The sequence below is a fragment of the Chiloscyllium punctatum genome, chromosome 4 (assembly GCF_047496795.1).
Source record: "Chiloscyllium punctatum isolate Juve2018m chromosome 4, sChiPun1.3, whole genome shotgun sequence".
NCBI lineage: Eukaryota > Metazoa > Chordata > Chondrichthyes > Orectolobiformes > Hemiscylliidae > Chiloscyllium > Chiloscyllium punctatum.
Window position 1 is genome coordinate 99,828,037 of NC_092742.1, and position 17,376 is coordinate 99,845,412.

General features: G+C 44.9%; 1 protein-coding gene across 1 annotated transcript in view; it reads right to left on the bottom strand.

Moving 5' to 3' along the window:
- Positions 1-908: 908 nt before the first annotated feature.
- The window catches only part of LOC140476589 (cysteine-rich protein 2-like), a 56,808-nt gene continuing 40,340 nt past the window's right edge, over positions 909-17,376 (bottom strand). Inside the window, exons 4-8 of the mRNA XM_072569409.1 lie at positions 16,901-17,047; positions 13,430-13,498; positions 13,033-13,127; positions 3,921-3,978; positions 909-1,556 (exon numbers count right to left, since the gene is read on the bottom strand). Coding sequence (XP_072425510.1) covers positions 1,492-1,556; positions 3,921-3,978; positions 13,033-13,127; positions 13,430-13,498; positions 16,901-17,047 — 434 coding nt within the window. The 3' untranslated portion in view covers positions 909-1,491. The remainder of the gene's footprint in view (positions 1,557-3,920; positions 3,979-13,032; positions 13,128-13,429; positions 13,499-16,900; positions 17,048-17,376) is intronic.

Consider the following 17,376-nt stretch of genomic DNA (forward strand, 5'->3'; position numbering starts at 1 on the left):
ATCTACAAAGCACAAGTCAGGAGTGTGATGGAATACTCCTCACCTCCCTGGATGAGTGCAGCCCCAACAACACTTAAGAACCTTAACATCATCCAGGACAAAAGCAGCCACTTGATTGGCACCAAATCTACAAACATCCACTTCCTTCACCACCTGATGCTCAATAGCAGCAGTGTGTACTATCTATAAGATGCACTGCAGAAATTCACCAGTGATCCTTAGACAGCACTTTCCAAACCCAGGACTGCTTCTATCTAGAAAGACAAAGACAGGAGACACATGGGCATACCACTACCTGCAAGATCCTGTCCAAGCCACTCACCATCCTGACTTGGAATTATACTGCCATTCCTTCAGTGATGCTGGGTCAAAGTCCTAGTACTCCACCTCCCTCCAAGGGCATTGTGGATCAACCTACAACACATGGACTGCAGCAGTTCAAGCAGGCAGCTCACCCCCACAAGGGGCAAGTAGGGACAGCCATCAATACCTATGTCCCAAGAGTGAATAAGGAAAACCTGCTGATCATTTTGAGGCTGAACATTGACTTTCATTGTAGTGACAGTGAACAGATAAGTGAAAAACAGCTGGCTTCTTATCCCTTAATGCAATGTAACAATGTCCAATTTAATTGAAAGTGTGCCCAAAAATGAACATAGTTGGATAGAGTAGTGCGCAGGGTGTGGGGACAAAGGAGGAGAGTTGCTGAGGTTGGATGTTTCCAGCTCCCTTCCTCTCAACACAGTCTGGAATCACTTGGGTAAGAGACCAGAGAGGTTTAAATCTACACAAACACTCCCAGTAAGAGTGTATTCCCTCAGAAGAGATTAGGAGAGGAAATATAGATTGGATAAAATTTAACTTTGCAGCTGAGAAGTAAATGATTAAAATGAAGAGACGCCCAGAAATATGTGGCATAAGTTTATTATCAATAAAGGTAATGACAAGCATTTAATATTTTATTTAATGTGATGTAACAGGGTGCTTCACTTTGTTGGTGCTTTCTTTAGAAAAAGAACAAGATTTTTAAAACGTAGTTTGCACAATATAATACTGTAGTGCTTGAAATCACAATGGAGTGAATGATGAGGGGACAAGCAGCTTATAATACAAGGAGAGATCAAGATGTTGTGACTAATAGGTACTGCAGTAGAGCTCAAAATAAAAACATTTGCTGGCTTTTAACCCTGACCAAACCCTCTGTGGTTTGAGATCCGACAAGAGTTTTGGCAAGTCTGTGGTGTTTTTAAGAGCTGCCAACAGCTCGGAGCTACGTTAAAGTTCGAGAGGGTGATCGGAGGCCATCAGGTAGTGAGGGCAGCCCTGTCCCATCCCTCACAGATTGCACACTACATGGAATACATCTGAACATGCCTAGTTCTAAACTATTGTTACTGTGTGTTACAGTGAAGACAGTGTCCCCAGCACTTTGCGTTAGCGGGTAAACAGCACAACATCGAACTTGGATCTTCCTGGAGTGTATGAAAGCCATCACTGGCCCCCAGCAGCATCACTCTTCTCATAGATGTAGCTCCCAACAACGCCGGTATTGACCCCTGTAAACACAGCAAGGAAACAGATGGCCATTGAGGAAGATGCACTGCCTTACAGGATTAAACAGGAAGGCCATGCATTTTAACTTGAAATAGCTGACTGCTCAGATCCCTCTAAGGTCTGACCTCTCCCTACCCTTTGTAATTGTCTCCAGCTTTTCAAAATCCTTTCCCCTTCTGTAACTCTAGCCCCTTGGTGATCATTGCCCCAGCAGCCAGGGGCCCTGCAGAGATGCCAGGCTCTGAACTTCCTCTCCCTAATGCCAGTCACCATCAGGCAGATAAGACTGACTGCTGAATCAATCTTCCAAAGCTACAACAAGTAGCATTTCAACTGAGAGGTGATTATACTGAATCCCATGGGTCACCAGATTCCAGTGAGTGGGCAGTCAGTTCCACCTGCAGGTCACTAGATCCAAGTGAACATAGAACATAGAAGAATACAGCGCAGTACAGGCCCTTTGGCACTCGATATTGCACCGATCCAAGCCCCCCTAATCTACACTAGCCCACTATCCTCCATATGCCTATCCAATGCCTGTTTAAATGCCCATAAAGAGGGAGAGTCCACCACTGCTACTGGCAGGGCATTCCATGAACTCACGACTCGCTGAGTAAAGAATCTACCCTTAACATCTGTCCTATACCTACCACCCCTTAATTTAAAACTATGCCCCCTCGTAATAGCGGACTCCATACGTTGAAAAAGGTTTTCATGGTCAACCCCATCTAAACCCCTAATCATCTTGTACACCTCTATCAAGTCACCCCTTAACCTTCTTTTCTCCAATGAAAACAGCTCCAAGTGCCTCAGCCTTTCCTCATACGATCTTCCTACCATACCAGGCAACATCCTGGTAAACCTCCTCTGCACCCGTTCCAGTGCCTCCATATCCTTCCTATAGTATGGCGACCAAAACTGCACACAATACTCCAGATGCGGCTGCACCAGAGTCTTATACAACTGCAACATGACTTCAGGACTCTGGAACTCAATTCCTCTACCAATAAAAGCCAGTACGCCATATGCTTTCTTCACCGCATGATTTACCTGGGTGGCAACTTTCAAAGATCTATGTACATGGACACCAAGATCCCTCTGCTCATCCACACTACCAAGTATCTGACCATTAGCCCAGTATCCCATCTTTTTGTTACTCTTACCAAAGTGAATCACCTCACACTTAGCTACATTGAACTCCATTTGCCACCTTTCTGCCCAGCTCTGCAGCTTATCTATATCCCGCTGTAACCTGACACATCCTTCCTCACGGTCTACAACTTCACCAACTTTCGTATCATCCGCAAACCTGCTCACCCAACCTTCTAGCCCATCCTCCAGGTCATTTATAAAAATGACAAACAGCAATGGTCCCAAAACAGATCCTTGCGGAACACCGCTAGTAACTGCACTCCAAGATGAACCTTTACCATCAAACTACTACCCTCTGTCTTCTTCCAGCCAGCCAATTCCTAATCCAAACCTCCAACCCACCCTCAATGCCATGGGGAACCTTATCAAACGCCTTAATAAAATCCATAAACACCACATCTACCGCTTTCCCCTCGTCCACCTCCTTAGTCACTTTCTCAAAGAATTCAATAAGGTTTGTGAGGCACGACCTGTCCTTCACAAAACCACGCTGACTATCCTTGATCACATTATTCCTATCCAGATGTTCATAAATCCTATCCCTTACAATTCTCTCTGAGACTTTGCCCACAACAGAAGTGAGACTCACCAGCCTATAGTTACTAGGGTTATCCCTACTCCCCTTCTTGAACAAGGGGACCACATTTGCTATCCTCCAGTCTTCTGGAAATATTCCTGTAGACAACGAGGACATAAAAATCAAGGCCAATGGCTCTGCAATCTCCTCCCTTGCTTCCCAGAGAATCCTAGGATAAGTGCCATCAGGCCCAGGGGACTTATCTATTTTCACCCTTTCCAGAATTTCCAACACCTCTTCCCTACATACCTCAAAGCCATCCATTCTATTCTATGAAGGGGTGGGGTGGGGTATCAGTTCCAAACATGGGCCACCAGATCCCAGCGAGAGGGGAATCAGTTGTACCCACAGACCACTGGATCCCAATGAGAAGGGGATCAACTTTACACCTGTGAACCTCTGGATCCCAGAGAGGGGCATCAGTTCTACCTACAGGCTACTGGATCCACTGAGAAGGGGCGGATCAGTTTACACCTATGGGCCACTGGATCCCAGTGAGAGGGGGATCAGTTCCACACATAAGCCACTGGATTCTAGACAGATGTGGATCAGTTTTAGTTACAATGAAGTCAGTAGGTCAAGATAAGCAGCAATTCCCCACTTGTGTGTTAATTCTGATAGTTGAGACCATTGTTACCTTTTGGTCCAAACAGGATTCCGTAGCAGGGCTTGTGGCAGTAGGGTTGTCCATCATGCTGTGCAGAGACAAACAGAAAAACTATTTCAGCACCTTACCACTGCACTCATATACCAACTGCTCACCTTAAACAGCCCCCTCAACGAAGATAAAATCCCCAGACTGTTTTGCAAGTGGCTTTTCCTGGGATCCCACTGTTTTGAAATGGGCCATGCTCCCTACATACCAACGGTGACAGTACTTCACAAAGCCAAATCATTAGCTGTGACACACTCTGGGATGTCCTGGACCTGCTGAAAAGCACTTCAGGAACACAAATTGCTTTTCAACAAAAAAATAAACTTTGGCAAAGGGACATGACTTGAGGAGGAGTTACAGCTGCCAGGCTCATCCTTTGGGTATGTTTTGGTGGACTCCATGTATTGGGATAAAGCATTAAGATTGTTGGTCACAGCAATCCTTGCCTTTAATCCACTGGGAGACCAAGAAGGCACCAGGCACGTTGACTTGTTGGTGATGTTCACTTTCCTGTAACTGGGGAAAGGCTTGTGGGGATTGGGGCAAGCCCATGTTCCCATTATGCAGTGAGGCAGTTGTAAGCTTGCCCTTTGTTCACCAGTCAATTCAGCATATGAATACACTCCACCTGATGACCTTTCCCCTCTTAGCTGTTCTCGACCCTCTGCCAATTTCAATCAATTGGTTATCAGAATTGGCTAAGTAGCCAGCACTGACCATGGCACTGCCCAGGAACAGGTCATTCATCCAAATCCCAAAGGCAATGCTCTACCATTCCCTGCAGCACAATTAACTTATGCGCATTCCCCATAGCAGCAGCAATAAGATAGAGTGGGGGGGGTGGGGAAGACACGAAGAGGAGGAGGAGGAGGAATGGACATTTGTCAAAATCTGGATGACTCTTATGTCCCTTTTCTTGTTTGAGAAGTGGAGGGATATTCAAAGGACAAGAGGCATCTCACTCCATTGGAGAGACATGATTGGCTCAGTATAAATTGAAGATATACAAATGTTGTTTGGGGGTGGGGACAGGCCACCCCATTAACAACCACATCTGCTACAAGTGACAGGCTACACATTTAAGACAACAGGACCCTCTTGTCCCCACCACTGGGCCAGAAGGCCTGGGTTCAAGTCTCATTTGCTCAGAGGTTTATAGTGACATCTCTGAACAAGTTAGCTAGAAAATATCTTGAGAGAGGGATGAGACTGAATTAGATCTCAGAGGGTAGTGAATCTGTGGAATTCTTTACTGCAAGAGGGCTGTCCAAGCCTGGTCATTAAAGCTGAGACAGATAGATTTTAATCAGTATGAGAACTCAAGAGTTATGGGAAAAAGGCAGGAAAATGGAGGTGAGGATGGAGGTTGAAAATGGAGTTCAGCTATGATCTCCTTGAATGGTGGAGCAGACTTGATGGGCTGAATTGCCTACTCCTGCACTAATGTCTTATGGGGACTGAACCCACATTTTAATCTGCACCAGTTATCTAACCAAGACAGCCAAGTTCCCCCATTTAAAAAAGTGTCCATTTAATGTAAACCAGGATGACATCTCTAACTGTGATGTTCTTCCGTACACAAACAGTAAGCTATTGAAACCCATTTCTCAGCCACACTGGGAGGTTAATCAGTCCTGACATTTTAAGAGTACCAGTCAGGAAATGGCTTGCAAAATGTTGACTGACCAGAAAACATCTGGATCGCCCGGATCCCTCCTGGAGTCCTGGGATGATCTGCTATAAGTCCCAGCAGAGGTAACAGGTTTGACCACAACTTCTGAACAAACTGCTCAAAGATGGACTGAGCTGCAATGGGAAACATTACTCATGCTGGCTCACCTTGCTGTCACTGTACTGCTGATATCTGTCCCACTGCCCTGCCATCTCTCAGCACCTGAACGTCAACTCTCATCAGGTAATCCTACTGTGGGGGGCATCATGTACATTCTGCTTCATATCAGCTGTGAGGAAGTGACTTACATTTCTTGAGTCAAATCTTAACTAAAACACAAAAGGAAGCCTACAAAGGTTCAATGATGGGCAAAGATCTGGTAAATGGAGTACACTGTGGCAAAATATGAAACTGTCTATTTTGGCAGGAGGATTTTTTTAAAAAGCACATTATCTAAATGGTGAGAGATTGCAGAGGGATCTGGGTGTCCTAGTGCATGAATTGTGGAAGATTAGAGTGTAGGTACAGCAAGTAATCAGGAAAGCTAATAGAATGTTATATTTTGCTGTGAGGGGAATTGAATTTAAGGGTAAGGAGGTTATATTTCAGTTATACAGAGTACTAGTGAGACCATATCTGGAGTACAGTGTACAGCACTGATCACCATACTTACAGAAGAATGTTACTGCATTGGAAGCAGTTCAGAGCAGACTATTGGACTTGTGGATTACCTTATAAAGAAAGGCTGGGCCTGTATCCTCTGGAATTTAGATGAGTCAGAGGTCAGTGATTTGAAGTCCTGAGGGGACCTGACTGGGTGGATGTGGAAAGGAGGTTTTCTCTTATGGGCGAATCTAGAACTAAGGGTCATTGTTTAAAAATAAGGGACAACTATTTAAAATAGAGATAGGCAATTTTTTTTGGTCTCAGAGACTTTGAAATTCCCTTCCTTAAAAAGGACGTGCTTGCAGAATCTTCAAATATTGTGAAAGTAGAGAGATAAATCTCTCCACTCTGCAGACACCCTGCCTTATTTCTGATGAAGGACTTTTGCCCGAAACGTCGATGTTCCTGCTCCTCGGATGCTGTCTGACCTGTTGTGCTTTTCCAGCACCACTCTAATCTAGACACTGGTTCCCAGCAACTGCAGTCCTTGTTTTTACCCAGGTCACTGTTGGAATATTGCATGCAATTCTGGTCTACTTCTTATCCGAAAGATGCTGTGAAACTTGAAAGGGTTCAGAAAAGATTTGCAAGGATGTTGCCAGGGTTAGAGGATTTGAATTATAGGGAGAAGCTGAACAGGCTGGGACTGTTTTTCCTGGAGCTGAATTGTGACCTTATAGAGATTTACAAAATTATGAGGGGCATGGATAGGATAAATAGACAAAGTCTTTTCCCTGGGGTCGAGGAGTCCAGAACTAGAGGGCATAGGGTTAGGGTGAAAGGGGAAAGATATAAAAGAGACCTACGGGGCAACTTTTTCACGCAGAGTGTGGTGCGTGTATGGAATGAGCTGCAAGAGGAAGTGGTGGAGGCTGGTACAATTGCAACATTTAAAAGGCATTTGGATGGGTATATGAATAGGAAGGGTTTGGAGGGATATGGGCCAGGTGCTGGCAGGTGGGATGAGATTGGGTTGGGATATCTGGTCGGCATGGACGGGTTGGACCAAAGGGTCTGTTTCCATACTGTATATCTCTATGACTATGACTCTATGTCAAAGGTCCAACAGCAAAACTACTGTCATTTCAGAATCAGAAGGTTTATGGCCTATCCCTCAGATTCGAGCACAGAATCCAGACTGGAAATTGTGTGCAGTGCCAGGGGGTTGCTGCACATGGGGTGTTTAATCAGATTTCAGGCCCCATCTGCTGTCGGGATGGAGGTTAAAGACTTCCACAGCCTTAACTGGAAGAGCAGGACGTGTGTTCTCTCCAGCACTCTGGAGGAAATAAAAGGAAGACTTGCATTTATGATTATTTTTCATGATTAGAATGGAAATCGAAGTACGTCAGGTTTAAATGCACCTGAATCGGTTTCTATCTCTGAGATATGTTTCAGTAGGTTTGTAATCAAGTTGGATGCTGCCTGAACTGCTGTGCTCTTCCAGCACCACTAATCCAGTATTTGATTTTCAGCATCTGCAGTCATTGTTTTTACCTTGTAATCAAGTATGTCTCAAATTGCATCCTTAATATTCTCCAGTGTTGATATGCGATAGGTTTCCAGATATGGACCATGACAGATTGATTAAACACACGTCCCCCATAACAAAGCTGCAGTAGCAGTGAAACCCTGTGTAACCCTGGCAGCAGGCAGAGAGTGAAGCCTTGGATTTGGAGATTGATTAAAAAAAGCAAGTGCTCGTTCTGGGCGGCACAGTGGCTAGCATCACTGCCTCACACGCCAGGGACCTGGGTTCGATTTCACCTCCAGGCAACTGTCTGTGGAGTTTGCACATTATCCCCATGCCTGTGTGGATTTCCTCTGGGTGCTCCGGTTTCCTCCCACAGTCCAAAGATGTATAGATTAGATGGATTGGCCATGAGAAATTGCACCATAGTGTCCAGGGTTGCGTAGGTTAGGTGGTTTAGTAATGGGAAATACAAGGATAGGGTAGGATGCTGTTCGGAGGGTTGGGTGGAACGGATCGGCCGAATGGCTTACTTTCACATTGTCAGGATTCGATGAGAGGTAGGTTTTAAAAGAGGAAATGAAATGTAGTGGGGTACACGGCAATAACAACAAGCTGCATTTACATTGTGTCCTTAATGTGACGGAACATCTGACAGGAGCTTACAAAACAGTATGTTTCCAGTGGTAAACAGAGCTGGTAACAGCAAGACACGGTGGAGATGATTGGAGAGAGAGCGGAGAGAGAGTGAGACAAAGGGGAGTTATGGAAACATGTTATTTTTAAATGCAGTAAGTTCAGATCAGGATCCTGCGCAATGAAAGGGTGATGAAAGCAGTGAAGTTTATAAAGGCAGCTCGATAAATAATTGATGTGGAAACACTTGCAGGATTACAGGGAAAGAGCAGGGGAGAGGCACTCCAATGCTAACGATGGGCCCAATAGCTTCCCTGTAGTGAGACTGTTTGAGTCGACAATTTGGGTATTCCTTCTGTGAGTAAAACGTTGTTGACATTATTTTACTAACTCCTTGCTAAAGCAATGCTCACAACTGGGTCGTGAGCCCTAAGCTCATGGCTACAAAGAGACAGTTAATTTCAACCTCTCTAGCTTGTTCCATTATCAGCTTGCAGGACCATGAGTGACAGTGAGCAGTCTGGAATATGTCTTGTTGGCTGAAGGGGTCTTCCACCCCTTTTAGACTGTGGGAAATGCAGCAACTGATTGGTGCACACAGCAATTTCCCATGCAGTAATAATGACCATACAATCCACTTTCTGTGATGTGACTGAGGGATAAATGTTGGCCCCAGGACTCCTGTGACACTACTTAGAATGAGTGACATAGCCCACTGCACCCTTCCCAGGGCAATTAGAGATGAGCAATAAATATTAGTGTAGCCAGCAATTACAAACAAACAGAACATTTTTTTTAAAATATAAAAATCGAAAGAACTGCAGATGCTGTAAATCAGAAACAAGAACAAATTGCTGGAAAAGCGCAGCAAGTCTGGCAGCATCTGTGAAGAGAAATCAATGTTAACTCTGATTTCTCTTCACACTTTATTTTAATTATTTGGTCTGGCATTGGCATGCAACTTTCATAAATTGTCATGTCTTTCCACGTGCTTTTTCAGCAATCGTCAGTGATTGCAGATCATGGGGAGATAGTGACTTAGTGTATCATCGCTGGACTGTTCCCACAGATTCTGGGGACCCGGGTTTGAATCAGACAATGGCGGATAGTAGACTTGGACCTTTATTTTTTTAAAAATCTGAAGAGTTTAATGATGGGCATGGATCCGTTGTTAATTGTGGGGGAAAAGACACATCTGGTTCACTAATGTCCTTAGGGAGGGAATCTGCTAACCATAGATGGTCATAGCTGCAGACCCACAGTAACATGGTTGACTCTCAACTACCCTCTATACAATTTGGGATGGGCAATAAATGCTGATCAAGCACTGACACCTACATCCCATGAGTGAATGAAAATCATATGAAATACTGAAAGGATCTTTGGAAAACCTGGATTTCGACTAAGTAATGTCCTGGCTGATATGGCCACACTTATGGTCAGGAAGAACTATGTGACAGGGAGAAAAATTGGAGACTATTGACATTGACTGATGGTGTCATCATAGAATGATTCAGAGATATTCATAGAATCATCATGGGTGATACGATGCCACAGTGGTTAGTACTGCTGTCTCACTCTGCCAGGGTCCCTGGTTCAATTCCACCTTTGGGTGACTATGTGGAGTTTGCACATTCTCTCAGTATTTTTGTGGGTTCCCTCCAGGTTCCTCTCACAGACTAAAGATGTGCAGATTAGGTGGACTGGCCATGCTAAATTATCTCAATGCCCACAGGTGTGCAGGCTAGCCATGGGAACTGCATGGTTATAGGGTGGGGTGCTCTTTGGAGGGTAGGTGTGGACTCAATGGGCTGAATGGCCTGCTTCCACACTGTAGGGATTGTGTGTTACAAATGGAAAACCTTCAAGTTTCCAACACTCCCCATCCCTTGCCTTGGTTCACTCCAAGCATTTTGCTGCATCACCCTTGGCTAATTTTTTCACTCCCACTCCAGAGTTCAAGGTCAAACTTGTGAGAACTTGCAAAGTGAGTGTAATATGATGGAAATCAGAGTCAGGTGGGCATCTGGGTGAGTTGGTATCTCTGTTCACAAAGGCAGATGGGGCTTAATTATGTGTGCTGAACCCCTTTGCATTCAGAAAACTCCTTTATCATTACAAGATATGCCAAGGAGAGTGAGCAGCCCATTGACGGCAGCTAATAGATGGTGGGGAGTAGAGGTGGGAATTTGTTAGTTCAATGGTTTACAGCCTTATGGACAATGTGTTGCAGCTGTACAAGACACTGATAGGACCACATTTGGAATCTCTGTACAATTCAGGGGTCGCCCTGAATTAAATTGGAAAGGCTGAAAAATGGTTTACAAGGTGTTACAGAGACTGGAAGGTTTGAGTTACAAGGAATGACTTTTTACCCCGGAGGGTAGGAGACTGAGGGGTAACCTTATAGAGGTTCGTAAAATCACAGGGAAACAGATAAAGTTAATAGCCAAGGTCTTTTTCCAAGGGTAGAGGAGTCCAAAATTAAAGGGTATAGGTTTAAGGTGAGAGGAGAAACATTTAAAAAGGGACCCAAGGGGCAACTTTTTCACATAGAGGTTGGTGTGTGTATGGAATGAACTGCCAGAGGAAGTGGTAGAGGTGGTTTCAACTGTAAGACATTTGGACAGGTACATGGGTAGGAAGAGTTTAGAGGGATATAGGCCAAATGCAGGCAAATGGGACTAGTTCAATTTAAGAAACCTGATCGGCATGAGGGCCAAAAAGCTTGTTCCTGTGTTGTATGACTATGGCATTTTACAAATTTAAGTTGTTTAAATTGCTGGAGAACCTGTCAAGTCAGCCAGTGACTGTGAGGAGAGAGACAGAGTTAACATATCGAGCCTAGGATCACTCCTTTTCAGTTTCATTCTGAAGGAGAGTCATACCAGATTCCAACTCTGTTTTCCTCTCTCTCTGCAGACCTGCTGAGTTTCCACAGCGCATTCGGTGTCTCAAAATCATCATGTGTCCAGAGCCACAGTCTCTGTCAATAATCTCTGATATTTCTCTGTCACAGTTCTCCCTGACTGTATTATGTGGTGATATCAGCCCAGGCATCATTTAGTCAAAACCCAGGTTTTCCAAAGATACTTTCTGCTTTTATTTCAGATCTCCAACATCCATGGGTTTTTTAAATTTAAATGAAAGTATTTGCCTTTGGTGCCAGTCTGACCCACTTCCCCAAATACCCTTTTTAATATTGCATAAACGTTCTACTGGATTATAAAACTAGGCCGGAACCGTCTGCAGCTGCACATTAAAAGACAGAAGGTTCATTTCCCACAGCACATCTGCACTCCAGCAGCCAGAGCCATCTTCCCATAAATTGAACATCTAATCCAGATTCTCTTAAATGAAGTGGATTCCATTATAAGAGCACCAACACACAATTGCTTGAAAGCTTTCTCTGCAGCCTTAATGTACCTCTGACAGTGATGAGGAGTATCAGAAAATTCTGGAGCCTTGCTTTTACAGAAAGGATCGTTTTAAAGTTCAATGCTATTTTGGCTAACTCACTGATCTGGTTACAAAACTCAAATACTCGGTCAAAGCAATAGTTTTAAAAAAAAGAAAGGAGGGTTCGGAGGCATTACCACCTCTAAGGCCTTAGGCTTAGGAGGTAAAAGACGGGGCAATTGTGGAGTGAAAGGAGAGGGGCAAAGGGGTCTTGCCAGACCAGGTAAGCATGGCAGTTACCTTCCCCAAAGGACATTAAATGAACCATAAGTTGGTTATTTCCCACAAATCAGCAACAGTTTCAGTCATTAGACTGAATTCAAGTCCCACCATCTGCTGTGACAGGATTCAAAGCCAGGTCCCCAGAACACTACTGGGTCTCTGGATTAATCGTCTAGTGAAAATACCACGAGGCCATCACCTCCCCTTACTGGTTTTTAAGTACTTTGTGATGGGCTGAGGCCATGAAATGCACTGCAAAAATGCAGTTTCTGTCTTTATATTGTCACAAGCTATTGAAAAGGGTTGTAGCCCTCACTCGGATCCTGTCTTGGGGTGTGCAATGTTTTCTACGGAAGTGCTCGGCCTCATTCTGATACAATGGGCCTTCATGGTTTACTTATTATAATAAAGCTAAAGGGGTTCCATCCCAATGTAAAAGCCCAAACATCATAAAAAGGACAAAGTTCTGACAAGATTTGCTGCCTGTGTTCCTGTGGCCTTTCAAGGAGTGTGGGCATCACTGGTAAGGCTAGCATTTCCTATCCTTCCCTCATTGCCTTGAGCCAAGGGCCTCGCTAGGCCATTGCAAGGGACAGTTGAGAGTCAGCCACGGAGCTGAGAATCTGGAGTCACACGCACGCCAGCCTAGGTAAGGATGGCACTAACGGACATTAGTGAACCAGATGGGCTTTTTCAACAATTGACAATGGAATTCATGGTCATCATTAGACACTTAATTCCAGATTTTCTTTTTAATGAATTTAAATTCCAGCATCTGCCATGATGCAATTTGAATACAGGTCCCCAAAACATTACATGGTCTCTGGATTAAAAGTCTAGCAATAATATCACTAGGTCATTGCTTTCCTGGAGTAAGGATGGCAGATTTCTTTCCCTAAAGGGTATTTGTGAGCAACAATTGATGGCAGTCTTGTGGAGCCAATGTGTTTTTTTAATGTCTCCCTCACCTCTGCGTGGCCTCCGGGGTTCAGGGTCTTGTTGCATCGCACGCATCGGAGACAAGGACGGTGCCAGTCCTTGCCCAGTGACGTCACCTTCTCAGCTGCGTTAGAAACAGAGAGAGAGAAAGAGAGACAGACAACACTGTTTGAAACACATCCCTCCAATTTCATCCACAATCTCAAAGAGAGCACAATGTGTTACAGAAAAACAAAATGACAGGCATTCGCACACTTGGAATGGGGGAAGGGTGTGGCATGAAGAACTCCACCTCTGTCTGCCCAGAGCTACAGCCCTACAAACAGTGACCTCCATACTATTGCTTAAATGTCTCCCTCACCCACAGCAAGAGTGTCCAAGCAGCGTGCCTGCTTTTCCGAACATTAACATCTATTGATTACTCACCAAAGTAGACCTTCTTACCACACCTCGGGCACATGTTGGGCTCCCCGGCAAAGGTGGTCATGCTCGATGCTGAGAAAGATCACAAGAAGCCCATTACGGGGTTTGAAAACATGCCCAAACATTAACGTATGCTATAAACCTCAAACAACTTACATTGGCCTCATGCCCAGCAAATGACGAAGCTGAACGGTGCTGAAAAGTACAAGAGATCAGCTCAGGAGTGAGACCGTTTGGGCCTCCATCACCCAATATGATCACCTACTTCATCTCTGCTTGCCTGTCCAAACCCATGCGGACATGGGGAGAATGTGCAAAGCCCACACAGACAGTTGTCCAAGCCTGGAATCAAACCCAGGTCCCTGGCACTGTGAGGCAGCAGTGATGACCATTGTTAATCCACATAATATAGTTTCAGAGACGACTTGGTCGACTGAGCAGCTTTATTTATAACCAATGAAATTTACAGGCAGGTGATGTGTCAGTCTATGTCCTCATAGGCTATCCCTCAATTTGGCAAACTACTAGCCAGTATAAGCACCTAGTCCCCATCCCCCAAATGTAAAGATCCAGATCGCACTCATCCCTGAAAATCCATTCCAAATCTGTTTGCTCAGCCTGGGTACCAAATCCACGAGACAGGAGTTCTCAGATCGGGGGATATGACAGGCTGCTACTCATCTTCACGTGACACTTAGCACCTTCAGAGGCAAAATCTGGAACTGGTCGGAACAGGAATGGGGAGCAGCATTGTAGCTGAGAAAGGCCACTCGGCCTTCGGTGTCTGTGCTAACCTTCCTGGCAAGTAATCCAGCCTCTTCCACCTCCCCACACAGAAACTAGGGGCAGGAGTAGGCCATTCAGCCCTTTGAGCCTGCTCCCTCATTCAATACAATCCTCCATCTCATGCTTTACCATATTCATGCTTTATCCTCATGCCACTTGATCCCTTTAAAATCTAAAACAACTACCTTTTTTGAACGTATTCAGTGACTTGACCTCCACAATCCTCTGTGATAGAGAATTCCAAAGTGATGATATTTTTCCTCATCTCAATCCTGAATAGTCTATCTCATATCCTGAGTCTATCTCTTGGTTCTCGACTCCCCAAGCAGTGAAAAATATCATCCCTATATCTGGTCTGTATCCCGGTTAGAATTCTCTACGTTTCAATCAGATCCCTCTCTAATCCTTCTTATCTGTAATTAATACATGCCCAGTTAAACTAAACTCCTACATCCCTGCACATACCTCTTTTTTTTTGATATTTTGGAAAATGTTGAAGCAGTCACAGCAAAGGAGGTGGCCAGCAAAAAAAAATCCCCTCCCCATTCTCCCCTCATGCCCTTGCTCCAGATCCATATCCCCCGGAGGGTACAGGAATTCAGGGGTGGACCCTGATGCCTTTTAAATGGATTGAGGGTTTCAGCCTCGACGTCCCCTTTCAGGCAGTGAAACCCTCTGTGGGATGGGATGGGGTCAATTCCATCCAATGACACTTCCTGCAGCCACAGAAAGCAGCCAACACAATCAATGACCCCTCCCACTCCTGTCATACACTCTTCCATCCTCTGCTATCCGGCTATAAGTTTGAAAACATATACAAATCTATTGAAGAATAGCTTCTTCCCCATGCTTATCAGACTCACATCTTTCTTTGCACCTCTTTGTAGCTGTCACACTATACTCTGCATTCTGTTCTATTACCCTGATGTACTGTACTTATGTAAGGTCTGACTTGTCTGGCTAGCACGCGAAACAATACTTTTCACTGTATCTCAGTGCACGAGACAATACTAAATCAAATCAAATCTAATTAATTCAACTTCCCTCTAACCCTTCTTCTAATCACTTCAAATCTGCAATCCATTCATACACACACATGTTAAAACTGGCAGATTTCCTTCCCTAAAGCATATTAGCAAAACCATTTTCACAACAATTGAGGAACAGCTGATGTTTCCATCCCAAGCTGCAGTAGGATTTGAGGTAAGTTGGACTGGGCGTAATGTGTCTAGATTTCTTATTCAATAATATAACTGCTGTACACCTCCATCTGCCTATAATCGCTGATTCCCTGTCACGAACCACAATGTTCTCCTGCGTGATAAATGTTTCATCACCATCCTGGGTTTCTATAGCAACTGATGGATTCTGAACATAAAGCCAATTGTGAAAACAAAGGGATGTCTTGCTGCACGGGGATAACGAGGCAGCCCAGAGGATTGCTATGCCCTCGACTTTGCAGCATTCATTATTCACAATGGAGTCACTGGAACGAAAACATGGGCGACTGGTCGGGTTACACAAGCCACCAACAATAAAGGAGGACAGGCACAAACACTGGAAACACTCAGCGAGTTGCTGAATAAAAACACAAAGACGGAGAGAGAGCACGCGCGCGCACACGAGAGGGGAGTGAACACGCGAGACGGGAAAGAGGCATGAGAGCGCGAGCAAGAGAATGCAAGAGCGAGAGAGAGAAAGAGAGCGTGCATGAGAGAAAGACAGTGCGAACGATGAGAGAGAGAGAGAGAAGAGCACGAGAGAGATATAGTGATCGTGAGACTGACAGCAAGTGACAGGGAGAGCATGCAAGAGAAAGAGCGCGCGAGGGAGAGCACGAGTGCAAGAGAGAAGTTAAGCAAAAGTGCGAGAGAAAGAGGACGAGAGAGAGCGCACACAAGAAAGAGAGATGGGTTGATGGATGAAGGGCTTTTGCCCGAAACGTCGATTTCGCTGCTCGTTGGACGCTGCCTGAACTGCTGTGCTCTTCCAGCACCACTAATCCAGTATTTGCTTTCCAGCATCTGCAGTCATTGTTTTTACCTGATGGAGAGATAGACTCAAGCCTTTATTAGCCTTGTTCCTGCTGTGAGGCAGAAACCACTGACTACTGATCCAAACTCAACAGAGAAGAACTGATAGTTTAAAATTACAAACACAAATATCTCTAAGAGGCTTACATTCAGAACATCCCAAAGTGCTCTGCAACTGTAGTAGTACTTGTGGAGCACAATCACCATTGCAATGTCAGAAATGTAGCAATCAATTTAGGCACAATAAGCTCCCAAAAAAGATGTGATATGATAACAATCAAATAGTCTTACATTGATTGAGATAGAGATATTGGTACAGGATTTTGGATTAGTGGTGCTGGAAGAGCACAGCAGTTCAGGCAGCATCTGAGGAGCAGTAAAATCGACGTTTTGGGCAAAAGCCCTTCATCAGGAATAAAGGCAGAGAGCCTGAAGGGTGGAGAGATAAGCTAGAGGAGGGTGGGGGTGGGGAGAAAGTAGCATAGAGTATTTTACTATAGTGGTATAGGAACCTAGAGATCTTAAACAATGCCACATGGTCTGCCTAAGAGGGCTCCCAGCGTCACTTTCTATCAGGAAGAACAAGCCTTCGACAGTGCAGCACCCCCTCGGGCTGAGCCGGGAGTGCCGGGCCCAGAGGCCTCGACCCTCTTACCTTTACTGGGGCCCTTGGGAGGGGCTGTAGTTTTTGGAGCCACTGCCTTGGGAGCCTGATTCTCAGGGGCCATGCTTGGGGGTGGATTATTGGAGGCCGGCGGGGGCTGGTCGTAGACGTAGGAGCCGAATCCTCCGATGTTCACACCTGACAACAAGAGGCAGGAGCAAAAGTGTGAGGCAGCGGGTGCGAAATCACATCAAAACAAAGTACAGAAACAGGCTATTTGGACTCTTGGGACTGCTCTCCTATTTAACATGGTCATTGCTGATACTAGAACACAATTCCTTGTTCTCACTTTTCACCCCTGTATCCGCATCATCTGAGTGAACCTTCTCTGGACTACCTCCAATGCCAGTATATCTTTCCTTGGACAAGGGGCCCAAAACTTTTCACGGTATTCCAGCTGGGGTCTAACTAGTGCCTTGTTCATTTTTAGCCAATTCTCCATACTTTTATACTGTATTCCAAGACCA